Source organism: Podarcis liolepis (genome assembly GCF_965112155.1).
Source record: "Podarcis liolepis genome assembly, chromosome: 12".
In the NCBI taxonomy this organism is placed as follows: Eukaryota; Metazoa; Chordata; class Lepidosauria; order Squamata; family Lacertidae; genus Podarcis; species Podarcis liolepis.
The window spans coordinates 55654916-55671088 of NC_139563.1; the positions used below are offsets into that span (position 1 = coordinate 55654916).

Here is a 16173-nt window from a genome sequence, read left to right on the forward strand (position 1 = left end):
AAGCTGCTGAGATTCACATACATTTAAGCAGACTGTTACTGAAAACAGCACTCTTACAGACTTTGGCTGTAGGCATATTACTTGCAATTTATCTCACACTCCTGCATTGTGGCTTCTGTTTATGGTCTTTCTCATGGGTAGGCAAACTAAGGCCCGGGGGCCGGATACGGCCCATTAGCCTTCTAAATCCGGCCCGTGGATGGTCCGGGAATTAGCATGTTTTTACATGAGTAGAATGTGGTTTTTTATTTAAAATGCATCTCTGGGTTATTTGTGGGGCATAGGAATTTGTTCATCCCCCCCCCCAAAAAAATATATAATAGTCTGGCCGCCCACAAAGTCTGAGGGACAGTGGACCAGCCCCCTGCTGAAAAAGTTTGCTGACCCATGTTCTTTCTGATTACTTCTTATGGCCTTTAGATTTACCAGTACCAGATGGTACTGTTAAGAAGTTAGTAGATGCAGTAGACCAGCCAGGGCATGCAAAAGTGCAGTCAAGCACTATGGCAGATACTTCTAGTGATGGCATTCTCTTTCCACCTCCAAACTGGTCATGTTACATGACTCATAACAGTGATCTCTTTGCAGAGGGTGTTTTATTTTGTCTAGTTCATCACAATGTGAAGGGAGGTTTAGAACTGTGGACCCTGTTTCCACTGCAGCCATGATTAACAAGGATGAATACTTACAAATATGCATTTAAAAAAGCAGAACCCTAAATTATATGTCTGGGTAGGCTTACTTAAAAAAACAACAAAACCTTTTAGCAAGCATCTCAAACAATATATCAAGGGTACCTGCATGGTATTAAATATATGGCACCTGTAAAATACAAGTTCTGCAGATCCCAACAGTACTTTTGTATTGTAGTCCTCCTTCCTTGTAGCAGTGGATAGCTTTTAGTTCCATCAGATCTTTAAGAGTCCAGTCCTTGGCTGCCTCAGTTCTGAAAGTATAACTGGTACAGTGGTACCTCAGGTTAAGTACTTAATTCATTCCGGAGGTCTGTTCTTAACCTGAAGCACCACTTTAGCTAATGGGGGCTCCTGCTGCTGCCGCGCTGCCAGAGCCCAATTTCTGTTCTCATCCTGAAGCAAAGTTCTTAACCCGAGGTACTATTTCAGGGTTAGCGGAGTCTGTAACCTGAAGCGTATGTAACCTGAAGCATATGTAACCCGAGGTACCACTGTATACGCTTTTACTATTTCCAAGCAAACTGCCACAAAACCCTGTCGTCACTAATTTGACAACCTTATATGTAAATTGCATATCCTATGAGCTTTGCATTCTATATAATGAGCTGGAAAACAAATGTAAGCAGCCAAGTGTACAAAATAAAAGTATCATCTATGATACCCAACTTTTCTCTTGTAATAAGCTGTGGGCTAACAGAGTTGTTGAATGTTAAATTCTTCTATGCCTAGAGTGGTTTAGTACATACAGCATTTTAAAGGAAAAATTAAGTTTTTCCTACAAATGCTATTTATCCGTGCATACATTAAGCTGTGATCCTGTGCTTGTTTCCCTGGGGATAAGCTCTCTTGAACACAGTAGCACTTCCTATGCAAGTTTGCTGAGAAGCATCAGTCTGCATAACAGTTAAGTGTATGTAAGTCAAACTTTCTGAATAGTCCTTGTATCTAAATGTATATACAGTGGTACCTCCGGTTCCAAACACTTCGGGTTACAAACTCTGCTAACCCGGAAGTAGTGCCTTGGGTTGAAAACTTTGCCCCAGGATGAGAACTGAAATTGTGCGCCAGTGGCAGCGGGAGGCCCCATTAGCGAAAGCGCGCCTCAGGTTAAGAACGGTTTCAGGTTAAGAACAGACCTCTGGAACGAATTAAGTTCGTAACCCGATGTACCACTGTATTCATGAATTGGCTAGCTACTCCCTTATTGGAATTAACACCACTGTATTAGAAGTGGAAATCTGTCATCGGATCTCTCAACACTTCCTTTTTTAAAAAAGGAAAGGAAAGGAAAAGCATCTGCTAGACCCCCAGAATAAACTAGCATGGCAAAGGGGAATGTTTGTAACTGTCTTCCCCATTCCCAGCTACTATTTGCTCTAGAGGGAAAAACATTAAGGTACCATACATATGTGGTGTGTGTATGTATGTACACAGAAAGAGAACAAACAAGTGTGGTGTAGCAATTGAAGTGTTGGACTAAGACCTGGAAGATCAGGGTTCAAATCCCCACTTGGCCATGGAGCTCACTGAATGACTTTGGGCCGGTCTGTGGCAAATGTCTGAGGCTTACACTTACATTTGCCTTACTTAGATTTTTTTCCAGATACTTCAAACCATGAAGGCTAAATTCAGACTTCACCCCCCTTTAAAAAAATAGGTGTGTTAGAGGACTTTGAACTAGTTTTATATGTGAATATGTCCACAAAGCAGAAACAGCTGGAAGAGTTGCAACTCAGTGGTAGATCACATGTTTATCATACAAAAGGTTGCAGGTTTAATCCCAAGCATGTTAATTTTTTTTTCTATCTAAAAGCTGAAAGCCATCCTTATTCAGAGAATAATTCTCTTTGCTTTATTCTGTTATGCTGAGCAGGTTGTGTTTGTATTACTGTAATTGTTTTTGAAGTTGGTCTAAGCCATGGGAGCATGCTTCTACTTATTTTGTAGCTATTGTACATTTTAGTTACTGAACCTCCTTATGAATGTTTTAAAATCCTTATTAATTCAAAAAACCTTTCTTCACCCAGGTTCCTTCTTTGTGTGAAATATCTGAAATCCAAAAATGGCAGCAAATAAGCCCAAAAGTCAAAATTCTTTGGCTCTGCACAAAGTCATCATGGTAGGCAGTGGAGGTGTAGGAAAATCTGCTTTAACGCTGCAGTTCATGTATGATGAGGTAAGAGTGGGACAATCATTTTTTAAAGAAGTGTGTTCTCAGGCTGTATATGAACAGGGAGTCTAATCACTACATTTTAGTTCATTTGGTAACTGCTTCAGCAAACCTAGGCAGACTAGTTCTTTCAGCTGGAAAGATTTTTGTATGGTTTATGGCAGGGGTGTGGAACCTTTCTAACTCTAATTGTTATCTCCCCCACCCCTTGCAGGCCAGGTTTGACACAATGTCAGGCGACTCTTTTTTGCCCGCTGTTTTCTGCAGTGCTTTGAATTGGACTGCTGAAAAATCAGCTGATTGTCGGATTGAGCACTTCTTGCAAGTCAGAGAGGCAGAGTTAGATTAGTAAAAGGTTGTAGAATTTTGCCCTAGCTGCTGCTATATTTGTTTAAAGAGTCCAAGAGGCTTTTGATCAGCAATAGTTTTTCAGTATGCTTTCACTTACAGCAGTTTAATTTTCAACTTTTAATTAAAATGCTATATTTATACAGTATTTGTATACTTACAAATAACTAAAAATATAAAAGTCCTATTGTATTACAAATTAATACAGCCAAGGTAACAGTATTGTTTAGCTTGATTACATAGAGTATGAACACAAAGAAAGCAATATTGATTGTAGATACTGATTTTTCTACATTAATTCTTAACCATCCTCTGTTATGAATTCATAGTATTGTGGATTATTTAATTTCAACAAAGCTTCCAAAATAACTATTTTGCCATTCTATAGGTTCATGCTGCTGCTTACATTTAATTCTCCACAGTTTAATTGATGACTATTTAGGATTGCCCAATTAACAAATATTTGTCAGAATTAAACTAGTCTTTCGTTTGAAGTTCCATTCATTTTTCTCATTCCAACACTCCTCATGTTAACTTTATAGCAAATTGAACCTCTGATAGAACTTCATGTTATCTGCCTAAATATTACTGGATATTGCTGGTGTAGCATAATGGCAGCGTTTGCCTTAAGAGTTAGACAGTTCCCTGATTATATCTTGCCTGTGCCATGAATTCACCAGGTGGCCCTGGACAAGACACTCTCACAACCTCTGGTCTCTCTCCCACCCCCAGGGCGGTTCTGAGAATTACCACTAGATGATGCATGTGAAACACTGAACATTTTAAAGTGCTGTATAAATGTTACCAGTATTTGGTCAAGGAATGTTTCTTGGAATCCCTGGTGGAAGTTACCAAAATAAGACTGACTCTGTTTCATTTCTTGCCAGTTTGTGGAAGACTATGAGCCTACCAAAGCAGACAGCTACAGAAAAAAAGTAGTTCTAGATGGGGAAGAAGTCCAGATAGATATATTGGATACAGCAGGGCAGGAGGATTATGCTGCAATTCGAGACAACTACTTCCGAAGTGGAGAGGGTTTCCTCTGTGTATTCTCTATTACGGAGCTTGAATCTTTTGCTGCTACAGCCGACTTCAGGTAATTGGATGTGTATGAGAGAAACCGGTTTGTTTTAGTGAATTCAGCATCTTATTTTTACGGTGCTAAATTGTAGCTTTGTTCCATGCTTTTCTGGCCTATAATATCGCTGCAGAATATATGTGCATGGTTAGATAGTTAACATCAGCCTATACTCTCCATCGCTCTCCATCGATAACATTGGAGAGTTTTAAGGAATAAACACCTAAGAAACAAGGCCTTTGATGGGGATAAGAAACCACTATTATCATGGCCACAGGGATGGGATGCAGCTAAATAGGAAAAGAGGGAAAGAGGCCCTGAATTAAGGATACAGATAAGGCAGACAGCAGAGGCAACAGTCCAACGAAAAAGAGCAACTTGCTGCAAGGTAAAAGTTGCTTCTTTATGGCTACATTCCATACATATTTCCACAATCGACATTGTGCTAGTTCACATAAAGCCCCCAGAATCAGCAGACATAGTCCTTACATAGCCTTAGCAGCTTAATATTGCATTTTTGTTCATCGTAACTGTTGGGTGGCTGCTGTCTGCTGAGTAATGCAGTTCTTATAACACAGATGCATTTTCAAGGTCAAACATGAGAAACAAAGGAGTTGGAGGTTACAGTTGGCTCAGTCATTCTAGCCAATTACTCAATAACTCTTACACAAATGTACTTTCTTTGTTCAAAAACAATTAAATCACCGGCATAAAGTATCTGCCTTGCAATGGGAATCAGGAGCTTCACTCCCAAGATTGATGTTTATAATACAAATATTGCATCATGGTGTAAGAGCTTCATTATTTATTTTGAAAAATGAAGCTTGCCTGAAAAAGAAGGCATGGCACACCTGGTATCTGAATAAATGTCACATATAACCTATTTTTAATGACACAAAACACTATTGGGTTATTTACTATGTTGGAAATTCTTGGTTCCTGTTGTGTCCAGCATTAGCTGTTGACATGGCTGGGGATCTTTTTAAAGTTCTGAAGCCATGAAAGATACAAATATGTAGTGACTTCTGTATCACTTCTGCTGTGGCATAGAACAGGATTGAATCAGGGGTAGAACACACTTGAATCATCTTGTGGTTGTTTAACGTATTTAAAAGATTTATAGTGTGTCTTTTATTGATGCTGGTACAAAGAGTGGGGTACCACAAAATAAATTACATGATTGAATTTATGTCTGAACAACAGTAAAACAAGCTGAGCCACAATAAATGAAAAATGAAGGCAGGTGAAAACAGTAGAGGCTGCAACAATCACATGCTTAAACACTTAAAATGCCTGAACAAATATGTGTTAACTTAGAAAGCCTAGTTTACCTTTGTATGCTGTATAATTTTTAAAAGGTAGAAGGAAGCTTAAAATGACTACCGGCCTTTCCAATTGTTGATTAACTCATTGTGTGCCTACTTGACATTAAAAGGTTTTGTGTGCTAAACACTCAGTGAATATTCAGTGCCAAATATGGTGACTGTTCTCTTTACTGAATTGGTCACATGGGAGGAAGCAAGCTAGAGTCTGGCTTCAGGCTTTGCACAAACTAGTGCTCACGGTTTGCTCATGGTTTGTTTCATTCCAAACATGCCACAACCAATAACTGATAAGTCAAGGGTTATTTGGAGAAAAATCACAAGCCCAGGTTTCTGCATTGCAACAAGCCCAGATGCTTGACTTGTTTCTTCCCTTCTGCATCACAATCGGGACTTGGGAAGGAGCAAGGTACTCCATACATTAAATCGTAGCTTATTTTAAACTATTTTGTGGTGTGCATACTGGGCCACTGTAAACTGAATTACATTGAATAAAAGTTTCTTTGCCACTGAACATTGAGGAAGTGTTTGCTAGACAGCATATGATGGGCACAATTGTTATAGATTGCCTCTTCATTCTTAAGTGCATGAGGCTGGGTCTTTATTATTGTCTCCTAATCAAACTTCAGCATTTAATTTCTGTTAATTCGAGATCATAGATTCCACTGTAGGTTTGCCAAAAGTCCTCTTGAGTGGCAAGGATTCTTTCTTTAAAAATTAATTTTCAAGAAAACGAACATAGAAAATATACGCTCCCCTAACAAATGTCCCTGTCCCTTCCTCTCCAAGATACATAATTTTTATGGGAAAACATTGCTCCAGAGTTGTACAGTGAGGGAGTGAGGGGGAAATGACCAGTCCATAATTTCAATGGTAGGTTTATTTGTAGCTGTGAGAGACAGAATAACAACAGGAAAAGCCCCAGAATCCCAGAAGACAAAAGTCAGAGATTGATGTGCATTATAATGAGTGAAATAAGTATTTGATCCCTTTGCAAAAGATGACTTAGTACTTGATGGCAAAACCCTTGTTGGCAATTACAGAGGTCAGACGTTTCTTGTAGGTGGCCAGCAGGTTTGCACACATCTCAGGAGGTATTTTGTCCCACTCCTCTTTGCAGATCCTCTCCAAGTCAGTAAGATTTCAAGACTCATGTGTAACTACTCGAACCTTCAGCTCCCTACACAGATTTTGGATGGATTAAGGTCTGGAGACTGGCTAGGCCACTCCAAGACCTTAATGTGCTTCTTCCTGAGCCACTCCTTTGTTGCCTTGGCTGTGTGTTATGGGTCATTGTCATGCTGGAATACCTATCCTTGACCCATTTTCAGTGCCCTGGCTGAGGGAAGGAGGAGCTCACCCAAGATTTGACAATACATGGTCCCGTCGATCGTCCCTTTGATGCGGTGAAGGTGTCCTGTCCCCTTAGCAGAAAAACACCCCCAAAGCATAATATGTCCCCCTCCATGTTTGACAGTGGGGATGATGTTCTTGGGGTCGTAGGCAGCATTCCTCCTCCTCCTCCAAACACGGTGAGTTGAGTTGATGGCAAAGAGCTCGATTTTGATCTCATCTGACCATAACACTTTCACCCAGTTCTCCTCTAGGTCATTCAGATGTGCATTGGCAAACTGCAGACAGACCTGTACATGTGCTGTCTTGAGCAAGGGGACCTTGTGGGCTCTGCAAGATCTCAGTCCTTCACGGTGTAGTGTGTTACCCACTGTTTTCATAGTGACTATGGTCCCAGCTGCCCTGAGATCATTGACAAGTCCCCCCCCCCCCCGTAGTTCTGGGCTGCTTCATCACCATTCTCCTGATCATTGCAACTCCATGAGATGAGATCTTGCATGGAGCCCCAGACCGAGGGAGGTTGGCAGTTCTTTTGTGTTTGCGAATTATTGCACCAGCTATTGTCACCTTCTCACCAAGCTGCTTGGCAATAGTCTTGTAGCGTAGCCCAGCCCAGCCTAGCCTTGTGCAGGTCTACACTCCTGTCCCTGACATTCTTGGACTGCTCTTTGGTCTTGGTCATGGCGGCTACTTTGGAATCTGCTTGATTGATTGCTTCTGTTGACAGGTGTTTTTTGTACAGGTACTGTAATGAGCTGGGATTACAGGTAAGACCTCTCCCTTACAGCAGGTGCTTCTAATCTCAGCTCGTTACATACAGTGAAGATACCAGGTAGCCTGACATCTGGCTGGTTGATAGGGGATCAAATACTTATTTTACTCATTATAATGCACCTCAATCTCTGACTTCTGGGTTTCTGGAGGTTTTCGTGTTGTTATTCTGTCTCTCACAGCTACAATAAAACTACCATTAAAATTATGGACTGTTCATTTCTTCGTCAGAGGGCAAACGGGCAAATTTAGCAGGGGATCAAATACTTCCCCCTCTCACTGTAAGTAGTGGATGCCACTGTAAATGATGTTCTGTTGAATGTGCAATAAAAGGATATCATGTCACTATGAAATCGTCCCTGTCCCTTTTTCCAGCTAATGCTTCGACTTCCTTAGTCAATTTTTCTGAAAGTGCTATAGACCAGGTTTTTTGCAGATATTCTAAAGACTTACAGCTGTGGGCAGTAATTTGTTGAGCTGCTTTTCAGAAGGAAAATGATCAGTTCTTTGTATCATAGATTGGCATTTTCATTATTAAAAAGATTGGTATGCAAAGTGGCAAGGATTCTGGATATCCTTTATCTAGCATGAAAAGTCATGTTGTAGGAACTGCCACAGGTGTGTTGGGATAGAAGCTAGTCTGTTAAGCAAGCAGTTGTGACATGGCTGTCAGTTAGGTATTTGGGGAGTAATCATGTTGATAGTTTTATTGTTTGATATCAAGGTTAATGTCAGTGGTAAAATGTAAAGTCTGCTTCACAAACACTTTAAAATATTTCCCTTTTTCTATAAAATACTTAATTTATGTATTGTTTCTGCTTAATAATTCTGAAAGTAAATATCTTCATTAATCTTGATAATCCTCTATAGCGCTACTTGGTCAGTTTTTTATTGATGTTAAACTGCTAATTCTTGTGTTTGGCTTCTCCTGCATTACCATCTCATCTTCAAAGTTATCTTCTTATAAAATTTATAACGGGCTCATCTGTTAGTCCTCTTTATCTGTGCTATCAGTTAACAGTTTATAGCCTCTTACTTGCTACTTCTTTTCTGACTGCTCTCCTGTGTAGGGCCTTTGCCAGTTGCATATTGTGAATACCTAGCACCAAGTTGGTGATAGCGCATGATGGGTAACAGCAAAAACATGTGTTTATTTCACCAAGGTTGTATTAAAGTTTCATATCTGAGAAATCAACGAAGATTAAACTGCATGGGTCTTAAAATGTGCTTTTTCTCTTCTCTTCAGAGAGCAGATTTTAAGGGTAAAAGAAGATGAGAATGTTCCATTTTTGCTAGTTGGTAACAAATCGGATTTGGAAGACAAAAGACAGGTTTCTGTAGAAGAAGCAAAAAACAGAGCTGATCAGTGGAATGTTAACTATGTTGAAACGTCTGCTAAAACACGAGCTAATGTCGACAAGGTAAAAGTTTACTGTTTCCCAAATACATTTTCATAAACTTCTGATTCCACTCATTGCTTGTCAAGACTAATTATTAATGTTACCCTGACTTTTTTGTGTATTGCTCATTCTTCTTGAAGATGAATGCTCTAACAGGTAGCTGAACAGAAGACATTCAAATGGCTCACTAAGGAGTTTCGCTGGGGTTTGTTGGAGTGAAGGAATGGGTTTCCCAAAACCCAAAACTGACTGTGCAGGCAGTTTTATTTTTTTAAAAAAAGATATTTATTAAAATTTTCAAAGTATTACAAACAAAATAAAAGTGAAAAAAAGAAAAAAGAAAAATACAAAATAAAAATAGTTAAAAACAATTCAATCTTTCATTCAAATTCTCCACTTTCATTACCTTCTTTCTATGACCTCCTCCTCCTCCCTTTTCTTGTATCTTGATTAATAGTTGTCACAGCAAATCCTTTCCATAATTCATAGTATTATGTCATTACATTACCTTACTCTATTTTCATCTTATCTTATAAAAAAACTTAAAACTTAAATCTTATTTTTACCAACTTCTCATAACCATTACCTTTTTACCTAATTCTTTAAGCATTTTTACAAGAGCCAAATAATTTCATTTCAACATTTTTCTAACATTCATTAATTTTATAAAACATTCCTAATGATAAAAAAAGAAATAAGAACAATCCAATCTTCTTCCAGCGTCCCTTCCTCCTGGTCCCGGGTTTGTCAATCCTTTTTATCCCATTAGTCTGGCACATTAACCTGGTGATCTTATATCCGAGGCCTTCAAGTCTCTTCCATGTCCCTTCCGCAGCTCTTCTTCATATTTTCCTTTCACTTGTGGGAACTCCAGCTTGGTAGTGTTTTTGACCCCTTTCAACAAATCAGCCCCTTTCCCATAGTCCAGACTAGACTCCATGTGGTATTTTAAGACATGTTTCAAATTCCCTCCAAAATTGGGAGCCCCCACAGCTCCAAACATCTGACGGCCCATTGCCAGACTCGGAAAGTCCAAACATCTCTGCATAGGAGGGTCAGTCCAACCCCCCATTTCCAAATCAATCCAAACTTTATCTTTCCAAATCTGGTTTTTTCCAAGTTCATTTGTCAAATCCAAAGGCTCATTTTCCTGCAGGGCTAAAAGTTCCTCCCCTTCTGGCGCCCAAGATTCAGCAACATCCTCTTCTCTCAACTGTTCTGTCATGGCACACTCCTGTTTGAGTTCCTGGGTGGGCTCCATATAGTTTCCCACTACCTGTTCAAATTTTCTAGCCGCATTAGTCATCAAATCCGTCTTCTGACTTAACTGATCCAATAGGGCATTTACTTTACAGAAAGCACCCAACAGTGCTTCTGAAAACATTGTCCTGCAAGGTCACAAGTCCTTTCCCACGGTTGTAATCTGGCAGCTCCCTAGAATTAGTTACAGTTTCACAGTCCCCCTCTAGGGGGAAAACTTCTTGTTGTTCTTTCTTTTAAGGACAATAGCAACAAAGTTTCTTTTTAAAGATATTTTGTCAATATTTGTTCCTTTAAAATGCGAAAGGAAACAGTGGAATCACAATGTTGCTCTTCTTTTAACTGTCTGTCAAAAACATTTGTCTCTGGTCAATGAGCTCAAACGTCAATTCTGACACCCCGCTCCAGGATCGGGACGGTGGAAAGTTACTTTACTTTAAACTCACTTCTGCAGGTTTAAACAGTCCAAAAAAGATCCCCCTTCTTCTCCTGCTACCGAAGGGGGGTTCAACGATTTTAAATGGTGAAAACCAATCCTTTGAAAGTGATTTTCTAAGCTCTAGTTTACGTTGTCTTTGCTTTCTTCTGACTACAAGGAAACGGAAGGCTGACTTCCTGTTTAGACCTTCCCGTTTCAGTACCAAATTAAGGTGAATTTTTAAGTCCAATTCCTTTCTAATCGCCAGTTCTTATTTGAAGTCCAATTGTTCAATGTTTAAGTACTCACGGGTGATTATTTTAGATGCCAAATTGTCCCAGGAAAAAGGCAGCGCTCTCCGGCAACGGCTATGCGGCTTCGCTCCACGGAAAAAGCAATTGACTCACAGCACCGCGCCACTTCCCCCTCTTCGCCCGTTAGTGGGTTCCTTTGCGGGTTGGGGGGGCGCTAAGGGTGCCCGCCGAGTCCCACGGTCACAGGCTTCATCCGCCTGTGATTTCTAAATGGGTCCCTGCTTCGCCGCAGCGGAAAAGACCCGTTTCGCGCGGAGCTGGTCCCTCCGGTTCAGAGGGAGTTGTGCAGGCAGTTTTAAACTGCACCAAAATCCCTATTTTTCCTTAGCTAAAATGCATAAACTTTGAGCCGTTGAGTAAATGCATAACAAGAACACAGCTCTCTCCTTTATCAGTTTGTGACGTCAGGGATGACCCTGGCTGGTCTAGGGGAACAGAGCAGACACGTCAGTGCCTTATCCTATGTGCTGACCACAAGACACACAGACCGAAATCCAAGAACAACGCCAGAAGCGTGTTCCCGGAGATGATGACCTCTTCCTCCAAGATAAGAGTAGGAAGAGGAAAATCCTTTAATGGTCAGGAGTGCAGGAAGAAAATCCCTTTTATGGTTAAGAGTGCCGGAGCAGGAACATCTGTGATGTCAACCTGCGTGTACAAGCTGACGTGGCAGGGGAAGGGGGAGAGGGTGTCTGGAGGATATATATACTGCATGAAACTTCTCGTTTCTTTGGACTTGCTGTGGACTTGATCACGCAAGTGCCTTCTGCTATCCGGAGAGCAGAATAAACTCTTTCTTTGAACCAACCTCGGTGTCATTTGACTTCCTTCCTCCTGTCCCGGAGCAACGCAGACCGAATCGGTGAACTCAAATAAGGCTACATGAGTTCAAGTGATGGGCTTGAACATTCTCTCTTGTATGCTCAGCTGTAGAGAACATTTCCTGGTTTTTCAAATTACCATTTCCTATGATGCCTCTGTTGCTGCCTGTAAATCAGGGTTGCAATCCATAGTTTTTAGTCCAGTTTGCAGGTAAGTATTTCCAGTTCAGACATCATGGGAAACTGCAACTTAACAAACCAGAAGCCTTATCTCAATCTGGTGTGAGCAGTGATGGAGCTTCAGGCGGGGGCATGGCTGGCGCGTGTCCTGGGGGTGTGACATGCCGCCTGCGGGGGCGTGGCAGCCAGCGTGGGCAGGGTGACAGCTGCAATGGCACCCCACTGGGATCACGCTGTAGGGGTGGTGCCCTCCCCCACCCCCCTCTTCCTCCACCAGTGGGTGTGAGACAAAGTGGGGTTGGGGTGAGATGGAGTGTTGATGCTCATTCTCTAACAGACTATGGCCTGAAGCTGCTTCCATTTGTTCTGAGTGGGATTAATTCCAGTCTAAGGAAAGTAGTTGCTTGCGACTGTGTTGCCCCTGTAAAGGGTGAAGGTGGGTTCTGACTTACATTGTTGAAGGAGATATGAGCTATAATGCTTATAGGTAAACTGGGGTTTAACAGTATATGAGCTACCGTGTGTGTGTGTGTGTGTGTGTGTGTGTGTGTGTGTTTAAGTTCTTTCATACTCTTCTTTTAAAGAATTTGATTATATACCCTAGGCAGAAAATGCTAGCGTCAGTGTCTTAATCTCTTTCAAATGAGATGGAAGGCAGTGGTGTAATTTAATCAACTCATGTTTTAATGATCTGGTACAAAGGTGAAAACTTCTTAAATCTTTTGTTTTTTAAAAATGACAATAATAAGAACCCTATAGTTTTTAAAACTTATTCTTCACTAGTTCTAAGTACTAGCTCCTGCCTTGCAGAAAATCTGCTTGGCAAAAGGTTAAGGGGCTTAGTGGTTTAATATGCAGACCTCTCCTTTCTGACCTATATACAAACATGACTGCATAACAGGAAAGTCCTTTTTAAAAACTCAGATGTTAGAAATTGGGTCACTAAATGTAAGTTGGCTTGTTTACTCTGAGCAATGTGGTACTGAATCGTTATTGACTCACTAGAACACGATGGACAGCTGTTTCCTAGAAGTTTTCTGGGCTTCTAATTTGAGCAACTGGTTCTGTAGCACTCAGGAATATTTTCATGCATTAAGGGTGGGTGGCAGGCTAGTTTGCATTTAAGCAAGATCATCCTTACTTCTATAGTTGGGTCACATGCAACATTGATTTACCAGTTTCTGGCATGTGACTTCATATCCGCTTTATGATTTTTTTGCAAGCTATGCTTGGCATGGCTACTTTCATTATTAACAGCAGGTCTGAATAGATATATTTTTGTTTTCTTTCTACTTTCTATAGAATTCGGTTAAAGAAAAATATGAAAACAGTTTTAACCCTACAATACATTACCACTCGTAGCTGAAAAGGAATGAAGCAGAACCTCTTGGTTTACTTAATAGCCTAAAAATGCAGGCTTTGATTAATGTAGCACATATTTGCACACACGTACTAACACTTGTATTTTTCTTTCTAGGTATTTTTTGATTTAATGCGAGAAATCAGAGCAAGAAAGATGGAAGACAGCAAAGAAAAGAATGGAAAAAAGAAAAGGAAAAGCCTAGCCAAGAGAATCAGAGAAAGATGTTGCATTTTATAATCAAAGTTCCAAACTCTCATCATCCCTTGATCATACTAATAAAATCCATAACTTATAGCATGCCATTTGGAGGCTCCTATGACTGAAATTACTCTTAACAGTTTGGAAATTGTAATGTACCACTTAAAGCATGAATTGGGACAGCACTGAAAGTCTTTCACTGAAAAAGTTTAGTGTGGCTTCAAGAGAAGCAGAATTGAACCCATTTCATAACTTGCTGCCTCTCACCATGGTTCTTCTGAATGTAGAGGGTTTTTTTTTCATGGGCAGTCCGTCTTGAACTGTAAACAAAGCATTACTTTCTATCATTTCTCCTAAAGCATACAATTTTCTATCACCCAAACTTCACTTTGTCTTCTACTGCCTTGGAAACTACAGCAGTGGTCAAAACTAAGCAAAGGTAGTGTATATATGCTTTTTTTTTTTTTTTGCAGTTATAAGAATATGCAAATTAGAGAAGAGAAACGAGCTCTGTTCTCTGCTTCTATTGGAAGTCATTTATACATGGAATTAGCTTAGACAAATGGTATAAACTCATGAGTATATTTGAATATGCCTTAATTTAATAAAAAAAAAACCTTTAAAAAAAGTTAACGTAGTTAAGGGTGTATCTTCCTTGTGACGCACTGAGGTGTGCGCATCACTGTGAAAGTATATCCTTCAGTGTGGAGTGCAGTTTTTGTGAGCAATTTTGCTAACCAGCTGTGTGCTAGCAGTATCTCTGATCAGAAAAGTGTGCCATACTCTGGGTCTTTAATAATCCAGAGCATACTATTAACCTGTGATTCAATGAAGATTGCTTTTGCTTACAGTGGAAGGGCCGTCATAGACATCTGAGATTGAATATAAAAAGAGGGTGGAGCACATTTCAGTAAGGAAGTGGTCACATATTTCTTAATGCACAGACATTGACACTGCCCTTTGGCAACTACTTAATTTGGGGAAGGTATCTTCCTAGGGTTGGGGCACAGTGCGGGACAAATAGTTGCTGGTAGTTGTGTACTTAGAGCACAAATTGATCTTGCTCTTAGGGCTGTCTGGAAAATATAAATTTTCCATTTTTCTGTGTTGCTCCTGCCTAAGGCTTTGGAAATGTTAGCTATGCATTACCTAATGGGAAAGCGTTATAGCTACTTTTTCTGATATCAGTCAAATACCCCACTCTACTTTGCAGTATGGAAATATTGGCCATGTGCTTCCATAGTCCCTCATTGATACACTAAAATGTATTGCCCTTTACTGTTCTGCTTTTTGAAATATAATTAGTACATTTAGTATGTGGAATTGAAAGATAAAGCACTATCTGAGGCTTTTAAGTTTCTTGGGTGTAGGTGTAACGGTTAGATCAGTTACAAAAAACACTTTTTTATATACATGTGTGAATTTATGAAAAGACAGTTCAAGATGTGTCTGAGCAAACTAGACAACACATATTTAACATGCTAACAAGTAGACATTAGGAATGTGGCTGTTTAGAGAACACTTGTTTATCAAAACTTTTTGTATGTACATTCTCCTGTAGACGCTACCATGTGCAGAATTAGTTCTTGATGTGCCTGGCCAAGCAGATTGGTCCTCATCTTATTGTGTATTTGTTTTCAGTCTGTCTAACCAGGGAGTTTAACCACTAACATTGATGTTTGTGTAATGGGAACCAAGGTGTTATGAAGCCAATGGACACAGAGAAACTATTGTCATAGGCTGATGCCTTACCAGATTCTTTTTATTTGCTATTTGAGCCATTGACTATGAATAAACTTTCATTTTTAAAAAAATATTTTGTGGAATGCTAATTACAAAACTTTCATTTCAGATGAGTGACTTTACCATTGCTTCTGTTAAGTTTTTCCTGTACAGTGGTACCTTGGTTGTCAAATGCCTTAGTCGTCAAACAAATTGGCTCCTGAACGTCGCAAACCCAAAAGTGAGTGTTCTGGTTTGCAAACATTCTTTGGAAGCTGAGCGTCCAATGCAGCTTACATGGCTTCTGATTGCCTGCAGGAAGTTCCTGCAACGAATCGGAAGCCGCGCCTTGGTTTGCGAACCATTCTGGGAGTCGAACAGTCTCCCAGAACAGATTAAATTTGAAAACCAAGGTACCACTGTATATAAATTGGATTTCCTAACTTGTTAAAGTCCAGGAATCTGCACAACTGAGATTATATTGTTGATGCTTCACAAATGGAAGTCTGCATTGAAAGTGTGATTGTTGGGCAAATTAGTAATCACAGAGCTGTGTGAAGGTAACCTATTACTAATCTGATGCACTGTAGAACTTTGTGCCCTGCACTCTTCTATGGCCATTTCCCACTTTGCCTACTCTCATCTCAGTTCTTGCCAAAACAGCGAGCTAATCCAAATATTGCAGTTGGAACAAATGGCATATTAATACAAATATGTCCTGACTCTTCTTCTCTGAAACATGCTCCAGCTTTGGTTGAAA

At 40.1% G+C, this 16173-nt stretch overlaps 1 protein-coding gene across 4 annotated transcripts in view; it reads left to right on the forward strand.

Annotated features, from left to right (window-relative positions):
* RALA (RAS like proto-oncogene A) overlaps window positions 1-15505 on the forward strand; it is a 23794-nt gene extending 8289 nt beyond the window's left edge. For 3 of the 4 annotated variants that reach the window (XM_083468907.1, XM_083468906.1, XM_083468905.1), the window contains exons 2-5: window positions 2723-2871; window positions 4101-4309; window positions 8984-9158; window positions 13608-15505. In XM_083468907.1, coding sequence (XP_083325033.1) covers window positions 2758-2871; window positions 4101-4309; window positions 8984-9158; window positions 13608-13730 — 621 coding nt within the window. In that variant the 5' untranslated portion in view covers window positions 2723-2757 and the 3' untranslated portion in view covers window positions 13731-15505. Of the gene's footprint in view, window positions 1-2722; window positions 2872-4100; window positions 4310-8983; window positions 9395-11418 lie in introns of all 4 variants that reach the window. The other variant, XR_014517946.1, reaches the window with a different exon arrangement.
* The last annotated feature ends 668 nt before the right edge of the window (window positions 15506-16173 follow it).